This window comes from Bos taurus, chromosome 4 (assembly GCF_002263795.3).
Source record: "Bos taurus isolate L1 Dominette 01449 registration number 42190680 breed Hereford chromosome 4, ARS-UCD2.0, whole genome shotgun sequence".
Classification (NCBI taxonomy): domain Eukaryota; kingdom Metazoa; phylum Chordata; class Mammalia; order Artiodactyla; family Bovidae; genus Bos; species Bos taurus.
In genome coordinates this window covers 22,113,134-22,134,312 of record NC_037331.1, presented here as the reverse complement: position 1 = coordinate 22,134,312, position 21,179 = coordinate 22,113,134, and the positions used below count along the sequence as shown (strand labels likewise).

Sequence of the window (21,179 nt, the reverse complement as noted above, 5' to 3'; positions counted from 1 at the left end):
GCTTATTAACTATTTTTTTCTTTATTGGTATGGCAAGATTCCAAGGCACGAATAAGAATTCTTCTATACTGGACAAAGAATAGCAAAAATAGCAATAATAAAGCTTAGCTGTTGTCTCACTGAGCCAGAAAGGCCCTGCTAAATATGGCAAAGTGGAGAATTGGGTTACCTGGAAATAAAGAACATTTTTGTCTATTGTTAATGTTGCCAAAAACTTTGCCAATATTCAACGTTGAGAACTCAGAAAAATTACATAATCTGTATTCATTTTATTTTACAAAATGAATTGAATACATTCAAAATGAATCACATTCAAAATACACTTACGAAATGAATTGTCTTACATTCAAACAAAATGAATTTGTTTTACAAAATGAATACATTTTTCGAAATCAAGACACCTGCCTTTCAGAAATCTTGGGAATTTTGAAAAATAGTATGAAATAAAAGCTAATGCTTCTAAGAAGGGCACCAGGCAAAAAAATTGCTAACATTATTGTAAGCATGATCAATAGATGGTTGTAGACTTAAAAATATTTGAAAGCAAAGTGACTTCCTTTCATGTGGAAAAAAGTTATGGATATTCTTTATGAGGGAACAATTGCTTCTCTAGGCATAACTCTGCTGAGTTTTTCTATCAGTTCCACTTGATGAAGGAAAACTGTCTCCTGGTCTTGCTTCCTTGTCTTAAGTTAACTTCTATAAAGTTACCTATTTTATTATAAACTGATCTTAAAGCTCAGCAAGAAGGAGCCCTACTGAGAGCCTCCTTCCGGCCATCCTTTCTCATTGGACAACAAGTTCAAAGAACTAAGAGGAAGTTCTGCTGAGAGATTCGGACTCTACTTCTAGAAGGTACACTAGCTACCCAGGACCCATGCCTTCCCTGCCCAGTCAGCCCTGAGTCTACTTCCAGGACTGGAGCAAGTTCATCCCAGGCCTGGTTTTCCAGGCAGAGCACATTGCTCTTGTGTATACCTCTTAAGTCCAAGGAGGTGGCCAACGGGCAGCTGTTTGTGAGAGGATGAGGATGGAGCTTGGTTGTACCCATAAGTTTGGTGTGTGAAGCTCCTGTGGTATGGAGCAGTGTGGGCTTGAGGGATATAGGAAGTGAGGCAGGAAATAGGGTGGGCTGGGGTCTGAAAACTGAAAACTGGCTCCATACCATTTTCTCTTTCAGTTCTCATTCTAGAAATTTCCCCAAAGTCTAGGTTTGACCTGGCCTTCCTAGTTGCTATGTTATCACATTTTCAAATAGGAGGAAAGAACATATTTATTTATAAGTTTGTTTGATTCATAGTTTTAAAAGTTTTTTTAAAGATGTTTTTGATATGAACCATTTTTTAAATCTCTATTGAGTTTGTTACAAGATTGCTTTTGTTTCATGTTTTGGTTTCTTGGCTGCCAGGCATCTGGGGTCTTAGTTCCCCAACCAGGGATCAAACCTGCACCCCTTGTGCTGAAAGGCAAAGTCTTAACCGTTGGACCACCAGGGAAATCCCCATATAGTTCTAAAAATTTAAACATATGGTGTGAGGGACTTTCTTTGAATGCTTGTCCTGGACCCTGTAATTTCAAGACCAACCTACAATGTACCATAGTGGTTATAGTTTAGAACCTTTTATATTTGTCCATGATTTATGCACATAATTAAGAACCCTGCACTACCATCGGCTTTATTACAGATAAGGCTCATTTTTTTCTGTAAATTTCTAATCCTGTTAACTGATGTTATCCTGATTCTCCAAACCTCATTTTAATTTGCTACACAGTTTCTTGAATTCATTGTGATTTCAAGAATCTTGGCATGTAAATCATTTAAACTAGCCCAAATAATTGGTTCAGAAGGAACTGCAGGGCATAGCATTTTTAGAAATTTCTTCATGTTTTCTAGAAATGATTTTATATCTCAGAAAGATTATAATTGGAATAATTTTCTTGATTCTTTGGTTTTCCATCTATTTATATTATATGTAAATATGCATATATTTATATTAATACAACATTCTCCTTATATTTATATCATATATAAAATCATATATAACATGGTATTGAGAATGTGTAACTTTTCTTAAGAAGATGTGAACCAAATAAAAAGATTTAAGTAATCCAATGAGGGGGGAAAAAAAAAGAAGAACTGATACGGTGAGGTTTAATTGCTTTAGTTTTGGGCCATATGTAATATAGAGTTCTAAGTCAGTTGCTGTTTGGTCCTCAGAGGCACAGATTCAGTTACTTATAACCAAAAAAGGATAGTCCATGCTTTTGCTCAGCCTGCTATCATCAGATACCATCAATTGGAAAGCTTAAACAGCAGACATTTAACTCTCACAGTTCTATAGGCTGGAAAGTCGAAGATCAAAACTGCCAGCGGATTCATTTCCTGATGAGTCTTCTCTTCCTGGCTTGCAGATTGCTACTTACTCACTGTGTCATCATGTAACAGAGAAAGACAGAGCTCTCCTCTCTCCTTCTCTTCCTTTAAAGATACTAATTCCACCATGAGGGCCCCACCCTCATGGCCTGGTCTTATTCTAATTACCTCTCCAAGCTCTCCTCTCCAAATACCGTCATGTTAAGCATTAAGGCTTCACAATGAATTTTAGGGAACTTGATCATTCAGTCCATAAAGAGTGCAATATCCTATTTTAAAGGTACATAGGGCATCTTTTTTTGTAAGTTACCATATACCTTGCAAATGACTTCTGGAACATTTGTTTAATATTTAAGAAGTTGTTAATGTAACTTTCTCCCCTCTAAATTACATTTCAAGTTGTTAAAGTTGGACAGTACCTTTGAATTCTAATTTCAATATTGCCAATAAGATACAGTTCAGTTTTGCTTGAATAAATAGTAAAATAAATAGTTCAATAGTAAAGTTACATCTTCTGAATGGATGTGGTCTGAAGAACTATAGTAACTGTAACCAGGGCTGATGAAAAATTAACCTGTGCCTTTCAAAATGTGTTATACTGACTACCCACTTGCAGCAATTAGGCTGACACATCTGCATATGTCCTTCATTGCTGTCACAATATGATCTCCAGATATTTTGTTTTATTGTCTTTAGTTCTTTCATCCTCGCTAGCAATTTATTAATCTTTTTTTTAGAAAATATAATGTATTTATCCCTGAATTATTGAGTGCTTAGTTCACTTACTGATGTTGAACAAATAGCACATTAGAAAATACTTTATGTAATCTAAAGACAATGCGAGAAACATTTCATAATCCTTTTATTCAGCATCTATGATCCACAGATTGTCCTTTAAGAAGGCCTCTAGAACTCTTCATTGCTTAATTCAATATAACATAAATGTTGTGAAAATAAAAGAAGCTTTGTAAGTGAAAAGGCAACATGATTATGCTCTAATAAAGCCTGACATTAATTATGACATGGGAAATGGAAGGTCTATTAGTCATAATTATAATTACAGGAATGCAATTTCAACTGCTGAGTATTTAAGCTAAAAATTACAAAATATTATGTTAGTAGAGTAGAAATTTTTATGAAGAGAAAGGGAAAAAAACTTAGATCAGAGGACTCTGAAAAGATAAAAAACAATTGATATTTAGGGCCAATTTGATGAACCAGTACAATATGATCATGATTATAATATTAAGTTCTCAACAGTCCAGTACAATAATAGATGTAATTATCTATTATTGTTGTTTTCCTTCTCTGTTTCTCTAGCCTAATATCGCTGCACAAAGCAGGGACACAGGCTTTTTGTTGGTTGGTTGGGTTTTACTGAATCCAGTCTGATTTCTTCTTTTTTTGTCCCTGTGGCTGAGTTCAAAAGAATTGAGTAAGCACTGTGCTTCATATGGATACAGTGCTCTATTTAAATAAAATTGTGGCTGTTTTCCCGTGTTCATACTCGCAGAAGAGGTTTTGCAGATTCTGAATGCCCAATGAGGTAAATATTTTAGATATTCGCAAAAACATATTTTGTTAGAATTTATGTGTTCATTGACTGGTCTTTTGTTTTGGTTTTGGATAGCTAAGGGTAGTATTTTTAGGAGGGTGGTGAACACATGACACTAAAATTTAACTCAAGAAAATATCAGCACAAAATGTTCATACACTTTGATCAGCTATTTTCACTGTCAGAAAATTATCTTATGGAAGGGGAGACACATGATGAATATTTAGTGGTGGAGGAATATCATAGAGTAATTGGTAATGTAAGTTATGGCTCTCAATAGCAAATATTATGCAGTCATTAGAAGCCAGACTTTTAATAATATTTAATGAAATGACACTATTGCGTAAAAAAATTATACACGTCAAGTGTGGCTCAGGTAAAAATAAGACCCAGTATAGAAACACTGTAGCGCTATATAGGCAGTGATAATATAGTCAGTATCTACTTTGTCTATAAAGTGCTTTGTCTTTTAATTATGCTTAGTACAGCTTTTCTAATCAGAGTATTAAATTGTCAAGTATCACCCAATTTAGAGTTGAAAAAGAAAAGTGTTCAAGTTAATCACATCAGTCCTATAAGTAAAAAGAACACTAAATAAAGAAGGACATAGTCTCATTTGTTGCAAACCTGGCTTCTATTCCTTTGTTTCCAGGGCTGCCTTAGAGAGGGAGGAGAATGCATATGATACCTGGTCGGTTTCAGGCTCATCCCTGCGCTGTGCTTGAAGCCCCATTATTTAATGCTGTTATGTTACTTTGCATTTGCGGCTGGTGACTAAAAATCTTAACCCAGTAGTTGATTGAAGAGGTGATACATTAGTAAAGTGTTTTTAACACTCAGGGCCTATTCTGTTACTTTAATTAATTTGAAAAGCTGCCTCCCCACCTTGTGTTGGAGCAGTTTTAGCCAGGAGCTGGGAATGAAGAAGGGAAAGAACTTTCAGAGACAGGAAATAAGAAAATGGGGGAAAGTGCATGCTTGTAGCTTTAGGAGGGAAGGAAGCAGTTCTAAAGGGTGGGGGCGAAAGCTGGGATCATGTTTTCTAAAGAAAAGGTTTCTGTATTTTGTAAGTGTTTTTTAGGGTCATTGTGTTTTTTAGTGTCATTCCTTCTGGTACTGATGAGTCCTTCTTTCAGTTTGGAGGCATGACATATGTATGTGTTGGCAAATGCGGCATTATTTTCAATTGGGAAATTGACACAAATAGTTGTTTCATAGAATCATAAGTCTTTAAGCTCATGAAACTCTTGGGGATCACCTCATTGAAATTCCTTCTTTACACTCCACTGTAGAGATAAAATGTCCAAGGCTCATTCACGTTAACTACCATCAGTTGCATAGTTCTCCTGTGAAGCAGCCAAAACTAGAACTTATTCTTAGTGTACAGTTTACAGTCTTTCTATATAATTGTCCAAAGTAAAGTTTTTTAATTCATAATTTGTTAGATGTATTATTTATTCTTTTCTCTAATTTTAGCCTGAATATTTGCATATGATTTTGAAAAGCTCTACATGATGCAGGGCAATGAAAGCATTTGCATTAAAACCTAAGGTATGCTTTTTCTAATTTGAAGGTATTCATTTCATGTTAGATAGTCCTCAAATTTTATTCTGGTTGTTAGGTACTCACTGTTGTAAGACAGGAAAATATAAAACTTCAAATGATATTTTGGATTAAAATGTGTTCTGTCTCCTTTTTAAAAATGCACCATAAACATTATCAAAATTTGAGATTGTCAGATAAGTGACTTTTCCTAATAGTTCTTCTGAAAAAGGATGAATGATAATTAGAAGGAAAAGTAACAAATCAGTGTCATCAGTTCAGTTCAGTCGCTCAGTCATGTCCGACTCTGCGACCCCATGAATTGCAGCATGCCAGGCCTCCCTGTCCATCACCAACTCCCGGAGTTCACCCAAACTCATGTCCATCAAGTCAGTGATGCCATCCAGCCATCTTATCTTCTGTCGTCCCCTTCTCCTCCTGCCCCCAACCCCTCCCAGCATCAGTCTTTTCCAAAGAGTCAACTCTTCGCAGGAGGTGGCCAAAGTATTGGAGTTTCAGCTTTAGCATCACTTCTTCCAACAAACACGTCATAGCCAGCTCTAAAATTCTTTGATTATGTAAACTTTGAGTTTGTCTGAGCCTTCTTTCTTATTGCACTTCACTCTGTTAAAAACACTTGATCACTTGATGGCTTAAAATGCAAGAGTCATTTTCAAACTGGTGTCAGCTCAATCTATTTTTTAGTAGAAAACTTATGAAGAACTGAAATATGTAAAGAAAGCTTACATTTGGAAAAATAAGATGAGCCTTTTCTCACTTTCAATTTTAAATCCAAGCAACCCTTTCTACGTTCTCCATATACTTCTTCATCATCTAAGGACTTTAATGAAGGCCAGTAGACAAACCTTCAAATTTAGAGAATAATTATCTGTTCTTAGCATGTAGAAAAATTATATGTAGGCAGAGAAATGATCAAATAAATGCAAAATATTTAGCTCATGTTAAATATGTTAAAAACTAGAAATGTGTTCAACTTTCAACTGTTAGAACTGACAAATATATCTGGTAGTCACATAGGCCCAAGCTGGCACTGCAGTCATCAGAGTTAAATAGTCTTGGGTTTCTGAAATGGTGAGAGAAAAATTTTATGTTGTAAATGTTATTCTATGTTTTGCTGTGTTGATGGGTACTCATCTTAAATAGCAAAGAAAATAGTGAAGTAATTCCTAACACTGCTCTTAGTGAGCATTCTTGGAATTTTTCTTGTAAAATTTAGAATATGATTTTAAATTTATGGGATGAAATCAATAGCTAGTAGAGCAAGAAAAAGATAATTATTTTCTGCAGCCACATAGAAATATGAGTAAATAGTGCTTTATTTTGGGTTGAAGATGATTTGTCAGGGCCTCATCAACTGGTTCAACTTGCTCAAAATTAAAAATAGACAATTCAGAAGGCTAAATTTACTCAGCAGTTTATTTCTAAATTATTACTATTATGATTGTTACTACTACTACACTACTACTACTGTAGTAATATCTCAGGAATTCTGTCATCAGGATATCTTTTTTTTTTTTTAATGATTCCTGATTATTTACTTTATAAGAGGAGATATGTATTTTAGGGAAATTGGCCTCATATATGTTTTATGATAAATATTCTTACATGCTTAATGAACAATTGATCCATACGTAAGTAAACAACCAAAAATATTATTCAAGAAATAACAAGGAGTGGAGTGAAGGCAAAAGAAAACTGTTGAAAATGCTAATTAGATTTAGATGGAACAGTAAGAATAGAAGTAAGGGCTCCTGATACTCGGAGAAGGCAATGGCACCCCACTCCAGTAGTCTTGCCTGGAAAATCCCATTGATGGAGGAGCCTGGTAGGCTGCAGTCCATGGGGTCGCTAAGAGTCGGACATGACTGAATGACTTCACTTTCACTTTTCACTTTCATGCATTGGAGAAGGAAATGGCAACCCACTCCAGTGTTCTTGCCTGGAGAATCCCAGGGACAGGGGAGCCTGGTGGGCTGCCGTCTATGGGGTCGCACAGAGTTGGACACGACTGAAGCGATTTAGCAGGAGCTCCTGATACTTATTTTACACTTTCAGGTCTCCCATAAAGCTTTGTCATTTCCAAAATGGAAGGCCTCAAGACAGATAATTATAATTCTAATTTTTAAAAATACGAAATACAACGTTTGTAAATATTCAGCTTTACTTCATCATTTTTACTTACCTATCTTTGAACCACCATGGAAACTAGTTCTAGATACTGAAGTTTTTTTTAAACCTTGAAAAAAGAATATTATTTAAGAGTTAGTAATTGAATATATATTGACTCTTCAGCAGTCTTGTTCTGTTCTGTATTTCCTGTGGATGACATGTTGTAGGTTTCCTTATCATCTCTCCTGGCTATGTCAAGTATTCTAATTTTAGTTCAAAGTTAAATATGCTGGTAACTTTATTTATTTACTATCATTTTATTTGGCAGATATTAGAAATTAGAAGATAAATATTAAATTATTATAACATCATATTAGCAAATCTTGCACACATTTAAAACCAAAGACCATGCATTTTTCGTGTTTCTTCTCATTCCTTCTTCTGTAAGCATAGTGAAGATTCCTTGAGAAATCAGTTAAAGATCTACCCAGGGATTGTTGACTGCAACCAGTTCGCAAAATGGCTTCAGGTCACTGGAAGAAAGAAGTATTTTCTTCCCTTCAGGGTCAAGGACCAAGTTACAGATGGCTGATAAAACCCACGATATGTTTTGACAGTATTTGGTAGTGGACTGGGTCTTTACAAATTGTTCCCATAATTGCTCATAAATAGCTTTTTTCCCTCCTAAAAACTCTAGATATTTTTAAGTGTTACCATCTTTAGTAATTTCCAGTGTAGTGATGATTATGGTTCCATGAACTTTGGCTTTTTGTACCTGATATTTAACACTCCCAAAGGCCAAGAGTTGGCCCTACTCCATGACAGAGCATCGTTTGCTTATGGTCACATTTTCTCCTGAAACAAGGCAACTGGTTTTTTTTTCCCTCTTAACATTAAAACTGTCACTCGAAGAATTGGAAAATCACTTGGGAATTTAAAGGAATGAGTTATTGGATTGTTCAGAAAATGGTAACATCTTACCTGTTTCTCTGACATCCAAAGATAATTTTCTTTTATTCAGCCAGTAATTTGTGGATTAGTAGGTCACATAATCTCTGATTTTTAGGTGCTTCAAATGTGAAAAGTGATGGTGATGTCTTCCTAATTGATCTTGTTATTATAAGAGAGGTCATGGATTGGCCTCACAACTTGACATTGCCTTTTTTTGCTTATCAGATCTCACATGAGTTTTCCTATTTCAGTTCTGAGTGAAAATAGCAAATCTCTCCAAGATTTGGTCCACTCTGTCAGTTTTTCTAAGAAATACTTCAATATGCTCTAAATCTACAGTTACAGTAAGTGGCATTGGCTAGTGATTTGATTTGAGAATTGAGACCATGGTCTGGATTTACTCTTTATGCATTAACACAGGTCAAATGGACAGGGACTGCATTTTAAGTCAGTAATGGAAGGCTGAAGGCTGTTTTAAACCAATCATATCAGTTTTACCCATGACTGATTGATCCCTAGAGGCAGAGCCCTGTAAGCATTTCTCCTACATGAATGGACTCTATAGAGCCTGGAGTTTCATTCATAAAATGGAGACTGAAAGGAAAAACATACAGACACACACACACATACACACTCTGACTCTCTGGAATGTCCATTTATACAGAGCTGAAGGGTGTAGTGTTCCATCAGCTGCTGCTTTTGCCAGTTGCCTGGAAGTAATGATTAATGCTCATTGGTCCTGCCTGCATGTAACCTGACCCTATGTAAGGCCGTGCAGTGTTCATAATGTATAGTGAACGGAGAAGACAACATTCTCAAATCAGAAACATAAACAGGAACTGGTGGGTCTGAATTCCATTCAAATATGTCATTTCAGCCACACAGTGTTTGTCTAACTTGGATTTTACAGGCAGGAAAGGGGGAAGGGAGGGATAGTTGGCTTGTGAGCTGTACTAGCGTGAAAAAAGGGAATTAGAATGGGGAGGGGAGTGTACTTTTTTAGGGTGGGATTTTTAGTTTCTTTTTAGAGAAAATGACCACGATGCTTAGGCCCAGAAATGCTTATTCCAAGTGGGTGAAATGAATATACAACTGTTTTCATGTGTGCAACTTTAAGATTTGCAATTAAATGAGACAGTTTAAGGATGTACATTTGAATCTCTCCCTGTGTGTGTGCTTCATAAAAGTGAATAAGAGAGGGAAATAAATATTTTTTTTACGAGTGTATATATCTGAGTATATATTTTTAGGTTTAGAATATTGTTATAGAATTTTTTATACTCTATCCTTTAGGGACTTAACTATTTAATAGTTTAGAGAAAAAGGAGACTTTATATTTCATAAAATATTTTTACCTAACGTGTATAACTTAATGGAAATCTTTTCAAGGAATTTTTGTCAAATAGCTGATTGTTTTTGTTATCTTGTATATGCATTTTCTATTGAATTGCTTCTAATACAGTCTTGGAAATTTTACAAAAACAGCTATTCAAAGGCACATGTGAAAAACAGAGCGAGGCAAGACTAAAAGAACGACATGCATGTGTCATCGTGATGTATTTACTGTTCTCTGAAGTTTAGAAAAGTATCCTTACATGTTCCATTCTGCTAACCCTTCCACTCAGTGTGGGCGCTCACAGTTCACTGTTTTCATTCACTTGTTTTTATTATTCTTAGTGTTAAAAAATAAAACCACCCACTTTGTATGACACTGGAAACATTATACTAAAGCCTGGACCTGTTAGCTATTTACTAACTGGTGTCATTTTGAGCGGGCGTCGTTACCTCTTTTGTCCTCAGTTGCGTCATTCATAGAAAGGGACAAATGATCCCTATACTTTTGTGTTTTTGTGCAGCAGTCCATGGGGCCGCAAAGAGCTGGACACGACTGAGCGACTGAACAGAACTGACTGAAGGATTCAATATGACTGTGCTTGTAAATGTTAAAGTATTAAGGGTCCAGGCAATTATAATAAGGATTTCTGTTGGTATGATTTTTATCTCCTAGAGATTTCCTCAAAGACTGTTGCTAGTTCTTGAATGAAATGCCACCGTTACATCTAACATTTACAAATACACTTTGGTGCTAAAGGATAAGACAGAATAGAGAAGTTCTTTTGTTAAAGCAATCATGTTGTGTATGGCCAATAAGATACTATAGTATTAGGATGTTTCTAATGTAGTGAAACAATCCTACTCAACTTACTACTAGGACTACCTGTGTTCAAAGCAAGTAGATGAAATCATCTGAATGTTGTGGTGATCCAGGGAGAAATGAAAGTGAGAAGACAGTTCCTGGTGTATTTGTTTCAGATCACGTGGATTCCAGAAAGGGAACAATTCAGTATTGAAGCTCATCATAAAAAATTCCCCCACCTCAGAAAGTTTGGAGGGGCTTGTTTGGGCAACTAATGGTATCTTTTCTTTTAAACTTCTACTGGTTGTCAGAGTACAGTAATATCTAATATTAATAAATAGTCAAAGTTAAAATTGTACTTATTTTATGTAACTGTATTTCCTATCATTTCAGCTTTATTTTCAACTCTTAACAACAAAACCTCCACAGGCTTATAAAACTTGTAAAACAGTGAGCCAACTAGATCACAATAAGCCAATCCTGTTTGAAGGTGGTGGTTATTTGTGTAGGATATTGTCCTCACCCTAAAAAGAGATGCTTCCAAGAGAAGTCTGTGGTAAAAGTCTGTCCTGTTATTTTAGATATGTTGTTGTTGTTCAGTCAGTCAGTCACGTCCTACTCTTTGCCACCCCATGGACTGCAGCACTCCAGGCTTCCCTGGCCTTTAGTTCTTTTAAATTACATAGCCTTTAAGATTTAAAAGCATCTGACTGCAGATAACTGTTTAAGCTTTTTTTTTTTCTCTCTTTTTTAAAGCTTTGCAAGCACTATTCTGGGCGTACAAAGACTGACATAGTTCTCTTTCTGTCCTCAAAGTATGTTAGCAGTAGATTCAGTACATCTGAACTGTGACAAAAGAAATATCTCTGCAGATTTTACATTATTCATTTTTACAGTTTACTAAAAATCCTAATGACAAATTTCCCATCTGAGTGTGAATGAAGTAAAACTCCAGCTTTTCTGCCTTCTTCACATGAGTTTCAATGACTAAGTTATTACATTCACATACAGATTTTGTGAGTGACAACAGATACCTCTTATAAAACTCAACATTTTAGCCATCACACTTGATTTCGCCACACTTTAATTCAAACATACTGGTACTGGGCCTTATTTTTAGAACTAATTATTTTCAGGTTTGTTCCATAATAGAACGATTGTATGGGTGTAAAAAAAAAATTTCTCACATTAGCATCTTTTTCAGGGAACTTCATAAAATATGTTTTTTTATCACCTATAAAAATCTATTCACGTGGCAAGTGGATATGCAGAGGCAAAGGATGATACACTAGTATGTATGTGAATAGTTTTGCTTTTAAATACATCCTTACGAAGTTTATGCTATTTACATACCCTGGAAAACCTTTGGATTTTAAATGTTAAACTGTGAGTTTGCCAGGAAATGAGTAGAAACAAAAAAATTAAATTTAAGACAGACAAAACTTAGGCAAGATCTGTCATTAATACTCATGTTTCTTGAATGAAATTGATGCCATTATTTCTTGGTACAGCTCAATATTTTTTTGGTAAATGTTTTTGCAAAACTTATTTAAACTCCTATGTTTACTTTGAAATACACACACACAGAAACATATTTCTCACCAAGTACCTGTTAATTTCTGATGTATGTCAATACACTCATTTTGGCCCTTCGCTTTTTTTTTTTTTTTTTTAATTTTTAAACTTTACATAATTGTATTAGTTTTGCCAAATATCAAAATGAATCCGCCACAGGTATACATGTGTTCCCCATCCTGAACCCTCCTCCCTCCTCCCTCCCCATACCATCCCTCTGGGTCGTCCCAGTGCACTAGCCCCAAGCATCCAGTATCGTGCATCGAACCTGGACTGGGCCCTCCGCTTTTAATGTGCCAAATTTTCCACTGTCATCCTTATGCATTAAACAAATTGAGGTGGACCTGATTTTCTCACATCACCTCCTCAAGGAGTTAGTTAAGTGTGTAATCAATCCATTCCTGCATTGCACACTGATATGAAAGTAAAAATCACATTAAAATACAACATCCAGTGTATTCCTATTTTACTGGGATTTCTCATTTACTCTTTGAGATTTGTATGCTTGATTAAGTTATCACACCGATTATTTTTTTCAAGAATTTAACTACAAGCATCAAATGAAAGCAAGGTGCTTTCTCCTCTTAAATAGAATTTGCAATCTGGAGTGTTTTCAGGTTTGTACACTATTTGATAACAAACAGTTTCAACACATTGTAGGGATGTCTCATACAAATGTGGCAGATAGTTCCTCTCTGATCTGGCCTGTTCAGCTCCTAGAAATTTTAGGCAAACCATGCCCTGAAGAGGAACCTTCATTCTGTACTACAGGGTGGCACTTAGGCAAACCAGAAAAGTGCCTGGCAAAAGCACAGCTGCACTTTGTGAGCAGATCTTTGGTAAAGCTTCCCAAGTCAGTATTCTATTTCCCAATACAGCTGTAAAATGCAGGTCAAGAAACAGAAACTGAGTTTTTAGTTTCATACCTTCACATCTTTATTTAAAGGAAATTTTAACAGTATGACTAAAGGTGAAGATTTAATCAAATCAGGTAGTTTAGGGTGTTAGTTTACTCTTAACTTCCCCCCACAGTGTTTAGGGCATTAAAATAACAACAGTGTTTTGCTGCTTTGAGTTTTTGCAGCATATTAGATCAGCTTTCATCACCATGAACTCATCTGTGACAAATTATAAGCAGCTTAGTTTCTGCAAGCTGATTTGGCTGTGTCTTTATGACATGTTCTTTGATCCATAAGTTTCAAAATTAAAAAAAATTATTTATCCTAAATTAAATATACATGATTCAATTTACAGACTGAATTTAAAATTTTTTAAATGAAAGTCTAAATATAGCAACAAAATTGGGGGATAATACTGTAAAAAGGAAGCTTAAAAGAAGTACCTCCAAATATTTTGAAAATATAATGGAGCATCTCACTTAAACCTTATACATCATAAATTTATAATGAATTTAAAATCAATATTTTAAATATCACAGGTTAATATATTTATGAAGAATATTATGAGTAAGCATATGAATAAGCAATGTCAGCCATCTCAGTAGATACCTTATATAAGAATAGAAAATTAAGATACAAAAATAATTTTGATACATAATTACTTTTTGTTGTAAGTACTGTGGTTCACACACTTTAAATACTTATGAGATTCACTTAAAAATAGATTCTGTTAATAATAAGTACCTTGTATTAAATTCTTAGTGTTCTCAGAAACTGGGTATAATGTTACCCATGGCTTGTTCCATATGGTCTTATCTTTGAAGGAAATCACTGTGATTCCCATTTTACAGATGTGGAGGTTGAGAGAGATGTTAAATAAATAACAAAATGTTTTACTCTCACAAAATATCAGAACTGAGATTTCAAAAGCAGGTCTTAGATGACAAGGTATATGTTTGTAATCACTGCCATACTAATGGTCCTAAGATTGTAATTATAGATGCATATTAAGACAGTGTAAATATGCAGTCGCCTTAACATTTGTGCATAGGCTAAACTGCAGCTTATGATTGTCACTGAATTATAGAAGTTTTATTTCATGAATAAACATAAATGAATATGTATGAAATGCCTCTATTCCCTGCTACAAAACATTTGCCTTTGAAGTCGCCACTTGGCTAGTTTGGATCTGAGTTGAACATTTAGCAAAAGTTAAAATGTAATGCCAAACTTCATTGGTTGGATTTTTTATTAGATAAGGTAGAAATGAAAGCAGCAGGCAATTTAATTAGCAGTAATTTTTCTGGGCAAGTCATTACTTTGATGAACTTCAGAGCAATGTTTATGGCTCCTAATTAACCATGTTAGTCATTTGATTGAATAATCACTTTGGAAATGTTTCTACAATTTGATTAGAGTCTGACCCACTCTGATGGTCATAAATTAACTGATATCACTTTAGGATAACATGACTTTAGTTACTTTAGGGAAATAAACTCCTCTTAACCATATTTTTTTCAGGCTTCTCTTTTCTGTATGAAGGATGCTGAATTTAAAGACAGACTGAATTTAGACAATGCAGCCAAGTGTCTCAATTTCAAGAGCTAGATGTTAATTTTATTTACCCTGAGGTGTAATAAATAGTATAAGATCTGGCATAAACACAAATATATTCTCATATATGCATTTTTTTTTTCTAAATTGCTGTTTGATGCTTTTTTTTTGGAACTTAGATCATAAGTTGAGCCTTTGGAGATGTAATGGAAGCCTGGCATCAGGTGTATTTTATGTCATTAATTTATGGCGAATTTTAAATTAGTATACTTTATACCTCATAGATTAATAAGGAGAATGTATGAAGAATATTAAAGTACAGCAGAAAACAGTAAATCGTCCAGTTCGGTAAATACCTGAGTGTTCGTGAAATTACCCATCGAATCCTATCTTTGATGTCCAATGTCTAGTTTTCTAGAATATGCTTATTTTGTGTGATGTTGGAGTACTTTTATAAACTGGCCCTTCAACTTTCTCAGAAATGCTTAAACTTCTTTTCTCCGCCTCTGGGGAGGAAGGGCTACATTTAGTCCCTCTTATATATAATAGAGTTTAACCTGTACGTTTTCTAGCTGCCTCCAGGGCCAGCCAGCTGTTTTTACAGCCACACTCCAGCTGTGCAGCAGTCAGTAAAAGTATTTTGTGGCAGGGTGTCAACATCAGTTCGACAAAATGCTTGCCTCTAAGCAGCTGCTGAGCTGATGGCAGAGTCATTAACACAGTCCCTTCCAGGCCCAGCTGCATGAGGGACCTTATGCCTTGGCAATAAATCAAAATAACATTAAACATTAATTTGAAGTACCATTGGTTAAGAAGTTGGGATAAAATGGATTGCTAATTATTTGGAGACCCAGAAGATCCGCTCCATTGCAACCCTATTATAAGCACTGATATCAGAAAACAAGGTTTAACCCTGCCTTTTATAGGGTTAGATCTATAAACTGCATAATACTTTAAAGAAGGCACAGCACAATAAAATGTTTGAAAATGAGTTTGACACTATTTTCAGCTTGTAAACTATTGATTGCTAGATGCTTTTCAACGTTATTGCTATTAGGGATCGCCATTAAGATGTTTTTGACCAAGATCTTATAATGTATGCTTTTTTTTCTGTGAAATGATATCTCATATTTTGGTTGACATTTATCACCAGGCAAATTTTTAGAAAATCAGATAGACTTTAAAAATGGAACATTCTGGACCTAAAAAAAATGACATCTGGACTAAATAATGGTCATTATCTGTTATAGCATGAAAGTTTATAGACTGATAAGAGCCTTTAGATTCCAATTCACTTAAATGCTATTACTTGTTCAGAATTACTACAAGGGGTGGAAAGGAGGTTGTATTCTTATATTAAATAGCAACCTGTCATATATATTTTAAACATCTAATTTTGTATGTGCTCAGTTGCTCTGTCATGTCTTGACTCTTGGTGACCCCATGGACTGTAGCCTGCCAGGCTCCTCTGTCCATGGGGATTCTCCAAGTAGGAATCCTGGAGTGGGTTGCCATGCCCTCCTCCAGGGGGTCTTCCCAACCCAGGGATAGAACTCAGGTCTCCTGCATTGCAGGCAGAGCCACCAGGGAAGCCCTTTTTGTTTTTTTGTATATGTTTATTTTTGTAGATGTTGCTTTAAAATCTTTAGTAATACATGCAGAAGGTAGAATCAACGTAATCATGTTTATGCATTTCTGTGGAAACTGTGTATGTTATATTCAGATTTGGACCCAGGTTTTAGGTACCTAAAACCTATAAAATGTGGAACCTGAAAGAAAAAGTAAATGAAATGGCATATACAAAATTAGGCTTAAGGTCTCAGCAGCACTTTTGCAAGTGGAGGGTCTTGAGGTTGAAACTTCAGTATTCACCCTGAATTGACCTCTTGTTTACGTGAGTGAACTTCCAAATTCAGAGTCAAAGAAGAGCAGACTCAGATAACATGTGACCCCGTCCTCTATTTTATATAAACTTAGAAAATAACTTCTCTAAAGTCATATAGCTTTATTAGTAGTAAATGAAGGACCTGAATTTTTATCTTTTGTCTCTTAAATCTGTATTTCTTTCCCTTTCCCCATATCTAGGCTGCTAAACACATTACATACACAGCCATCACTATGACTCAAGGTTAACCATTAACCGAGTTTTGTTTTCTCAGGAATGAATTAAGTTGGTCATACAAGTAAGGCCTTGCTTTTAGGGTAGCAATGGTGTTTGCTATTGGATTTCTGCTGTTGGATTTGTTGCTGTTGGATTTCTGTTTTATAGCCTCACTGGCTTTGAATATGGCCTGTGGGCTTAATAAAATGAAAAGTCAGTCTTGTTTTTGTCTGAAGAAAAAAAAAATAGCAGTCATCTTACTAGGCTGAAGTAATTATAAGAGACATAACAATTTTGTCTTTCCATCATGATTTCTAGCCAATGTTCATGAAATAAACTATGAACGAGTCTTGTATTGACCTTTGCTTTGGTTGCCACTGGGTAAACAAATTTATCCCATACGTGTCCTGAAATGTCTTTTAACTCATGATGCTGTTTGTTTTGAGGACTCCATCACATTTATGTGCTGTTGCTTAGCCTACCTTTAGTTTAGTCAGGTTGGTGTGGGTAAAACTTCGAATTCACACACCTGTTCAGGGGAATCACTGCTCACCATGGTATGGTTCTCAACCTTCCGTCTCGAGTGCAGGCCCTACCTGCAATGTTAACCATGTGTTGACAAGTTCCCCTCAGGAGACTCGTGTCTGTTTCTGTTACTTTCCTATCTGCACTCCGTTCACTGATAACAACATGTTTTCAGCTCCAGACATCTCTTTGACCGATGTTGTTTCCTCTTTCAGAAGTGCCTAGCTGCCACTCCATTTATATGAGGCAAGAAGGCTTCCTGACTCATCCCAGCAGAACAGAAGTTAAGTTTTCCATTATTGAAATTCTTATAAATACTTGTCAACATAATCAGCCATCTTCAGGATGCTGTCACATTATCATGATATACGGGAAGAATCACTTAAGTCCACTAAACCATTGTTTTAAAACTTTTTGAAGTAAAAGTAAGATTTTTCAGGTCATGATCTCTTATATTCTGTTAACATGAGTCATGTGCATATAAACAGCTGATAAGTGGATTTCTCTGTTCTTTTTTGCCAACAACCATATCCTTTTAAAATAGAACATGTGCTTTATAGATCACCCACCTTACTGCTGTCTGCTGAAATGTATCTTCAAGGAATTTTCAGTTTTGCTTGAGAGAGCTAAGTCATTGTGTTGACATAAAATGCAGTTGATTTAAATACATTCACATTTAAATATCCTGGATTTTACATTTTGGGACAAGTAATTGTTAAGCCTCACATAAGAGGCTTAGAAAAGGTGTTTTTCTCATGGGTGTGTTATAGTAACTGAGGTGGGAAAGTTTTGTTCTAATGGGCATGGTATTTGCAAGGTCATGTATGAAAGTTCTTTTATCGGGATAGACTAACCTTTAAAGTATTTCCTGAATTATGTGCACGGTCCTTGATGTCAACAGTCTGTGTCATCAGTGAAACGACTTGGATCCATCCTTCTAGGTTGAGTCTAACATTGGTTGTTTTGCATAAATGATATCAGTAGAAGTTAACCCCTGTGTTTAAAGGATAGTAAAATGAGATGGTAAATCCAGAATATACGAGACCAAAATTTTGCACAAATGCAATTTAATTGTTGTTGTTGTTAATATTATGTACCTACCACAGAGACCAATACTTATGAGAAATAAAACTGTGATTAAATTATGTGAAATTTCTTCCTAGTAATTGAAGATAATAGCAATTAAATGAAAGTCCCACAGTCAAGGATATTTGGGGGAGAAAATGATTGTAGAAAGCCATCAATTTATTTTGCATTTTTTCTAAGGATTTAGCAATAAAGGAAAATTCTTTTTTTTTTTTTTTAAATCTGACTTGTCTATTGAAGATGAAATCATGAAAAGGTTAACGCAGCTAAATATTTCTGTAAAGGAGTGAGGGAATAAAGTGTATTTGTTTCAGTTCATCAGGGTCATAATGCAAGATAAATGTCAGTAATTCTCATCTGTTTGAATAATGAAACTTGGAAGAAAACAAAAAAGAAGATAATCTGTTTTACATCGCAGGTTTGCCAGTGTTTACATGAGCATTATGGGTTAGTAATAATATCTATAGCTAACTTTCATATATTACCATGTGCCAGTCACTGTTCTAAAGTTGCATATATTGAACCATTCAATCCTCACAACAGCCCTATAAGATAGGTGGTTTATTTTCATTCCCATTTTATAGATGAGGAAACTGAGGCACAGAGGTCAAATAATCTGTCCAAGGTCACAGAGTGGAAAAGCAGAGAAGTCCTTTTCTGCCTCCATTTTTGCATTCATGGTTATATTTTGAATTGTTTGTGAGTTTTATTTCTGTCATGAATAAATGTATCCCATTTCCCCTCCACAGGCTGCATGTTTGAAAAGGGCCCCAGGCAGTTTTATGATGATACCTGTGTCGTCCCAGAGAAATTCGATGGTAGGTTTTTCATTGTGTATCAAGTGTTGATTTCTGTAAGAGGCTGTGGAGAGATACCCTTACCTCTCCTGAAAGCAGTCAACATCGCTACTTAAAGATTTTCATGCTCATCACTTACGGTGCACTCAAGTCTCGCTAAACTTTGCCTCTTATAAATTCCCTTTCCTTTTCCCATTAAGAAGCTTTTCTCTTTTGTCCTATGAGAGATCCCATTTTTAAAGACAGACAGAGTATCATTCTTGCTGAGCTTTATGTAGAATAAGAGAGGGCCCTTTCCATTGCCCGACTGAGTACATGCAGCTTGTTGTTTGAGATGTATTGAAAGCTGATCCCGTAATTAACAAAGCAGAGCAGAAAGCTTGCTCCTGTGGACGCACAGTTGACTAATGTAGCCTCTTGCCTTTTATTGTTCATGAAAAGATGCATTATGGAACACAGGAGCAACATAGCTGCCCATTTAGTTAGTGATTGTGCATCCTCTTTTTTTTTTTCTTTGGAAGATGTTCATTACTAATGCGACATTAGTTTGTAATTGCTCCAAATGGATTTAGGAAAGCATTACCTTTTTAATATCACTTGCTGTGGCAATGAAAATGAAAACATCACCCCCACATGTTAGAAAAGGGTAAGGGGTGTCAAGTTCGAGAGACTCTTCTTCTCTTGACAAAGATTGCAAACAGTGGGCATCTAGAAGGAGGCTTGGGTAAAAAGCAAACGGTTGATTGACTTAGTGGTTCTTCAGAGTGGTCTCCCTATTTCCTGCTTTGATTGTTTAACAGGAAATGAGCAGGGGCCTTCTGATTAGCTGATTGCACAAACTTTCAGGATCATGGCTGTAATGACTTGGTAGCTCTTGGGAGTTTTAATTGTCATTATTTAAACAGCAAAGGATATGCACAGATTACTCGTCTATCTCTAATTAGTTGCTTGAAGACTACTCTGTTCTCGATGCTTTTGCTACTCTTAGACTTATCAGACAGGATGACCAGTCTTGGGAATATCTGTTTCCTTAGCCTCCCTTTAATATGCTAAATTCATCTCAAGGTCATGGGTTAAACTCTAACACAGATCACCTTTTCAGTTTTATTCTATAATAAATGTTAGTTTTAACCTTTGAGTTTCAGAGGTGTGATGTCTGTTATTGTATTTAGCACCATTAGCAGAGTATCAAAATGCTTAAAATCTAGTTTTTTTTCTCTTGAAATAAAGCAGAAGGTCTACTTTTTGGAATAACCTTCATCAGTTCCTTTCATAGTCAGTGAGTTAACTTTTTAAGAAATGACGATAATTAGTATGGGCATGCAAGGAAGAAAAACAGTTCAAAATATAGACAAGATCAGGGTGTAATCTAACAGGGCGAAGACAGAGTCACACTTGTGTTTGGGGAAGCTAATTGTCTTGATTATTTTTTCCCTTTGATTTTTAAATACTTCTCAGCTTCATACTAAGGAAATATTTTGGGCAAAATAGTATTGGGCTTACATTTTATAAGGAACAGAGAACAAGAAGAAAGAAAATCAAAGAATTTTTTTTTTCCTTGTGCAAGGCGAATATGATCAGTCAGTTTTATAGGCAGAAGCAATCTAAAGGTTAGAATATTTCACAGTGTTTCATTCCATCTGCAAAATTATTCTTTTGCCCCCATGAAAATTTCTAAATCTCAGAAGGAAAAACTAAGATAAATAAAACTATCACTGAACAATATGAAGAGACACTTCCATATTCTATAGCTTAGACCAAAACAGCATAATGATTTTTAGCAGCTATTGAGTGAAAAATTTTACTTTGATTTTTTTTAAGTATTTTTTCTATCATTATTTCAAGAGGTGTATTTCTGTCTTCTGACCAAAGGAAAGTTTTAAAAAGCTTGTGATTTGGGCTATTTTATAATTCACTCTTCATGTTAGTATATCACCTTAAGTATATTCTGTC

The 21,179-nt window shown here is 35.3% G+C and overlaps 1 protein-coding gene across 10 annotated transcripts in view; it reads left to right on the top strand.

Annotated features, from left to right (window-relative positions):
* ETV1 (ETS variant transcription factor 1) overlaps window positions 1–21,179 on the top strand; it is a 98,963-nt gene that overhangs the window by 62,312 nt on the left and 15,472 nt on the right. For all 10 annotated transcript variants that reach the window (XM_059885715.1, XM_059885714.1, XM_059885713.1 and 7 more), the window contains 2 exons: window positions 17,559–17,627; window positions 19,179–19,247. In XM_059885715.1, coding sequence (XP_059741698.1) covers window positions 17,559–17,627; window positions 19,179–19,247 — 138 coding nt within the window. The remainder of the gene's footprint in view (window positions 1–17,558; window positions 17,628–19,178; window positions 19,248–21,179) is intronic.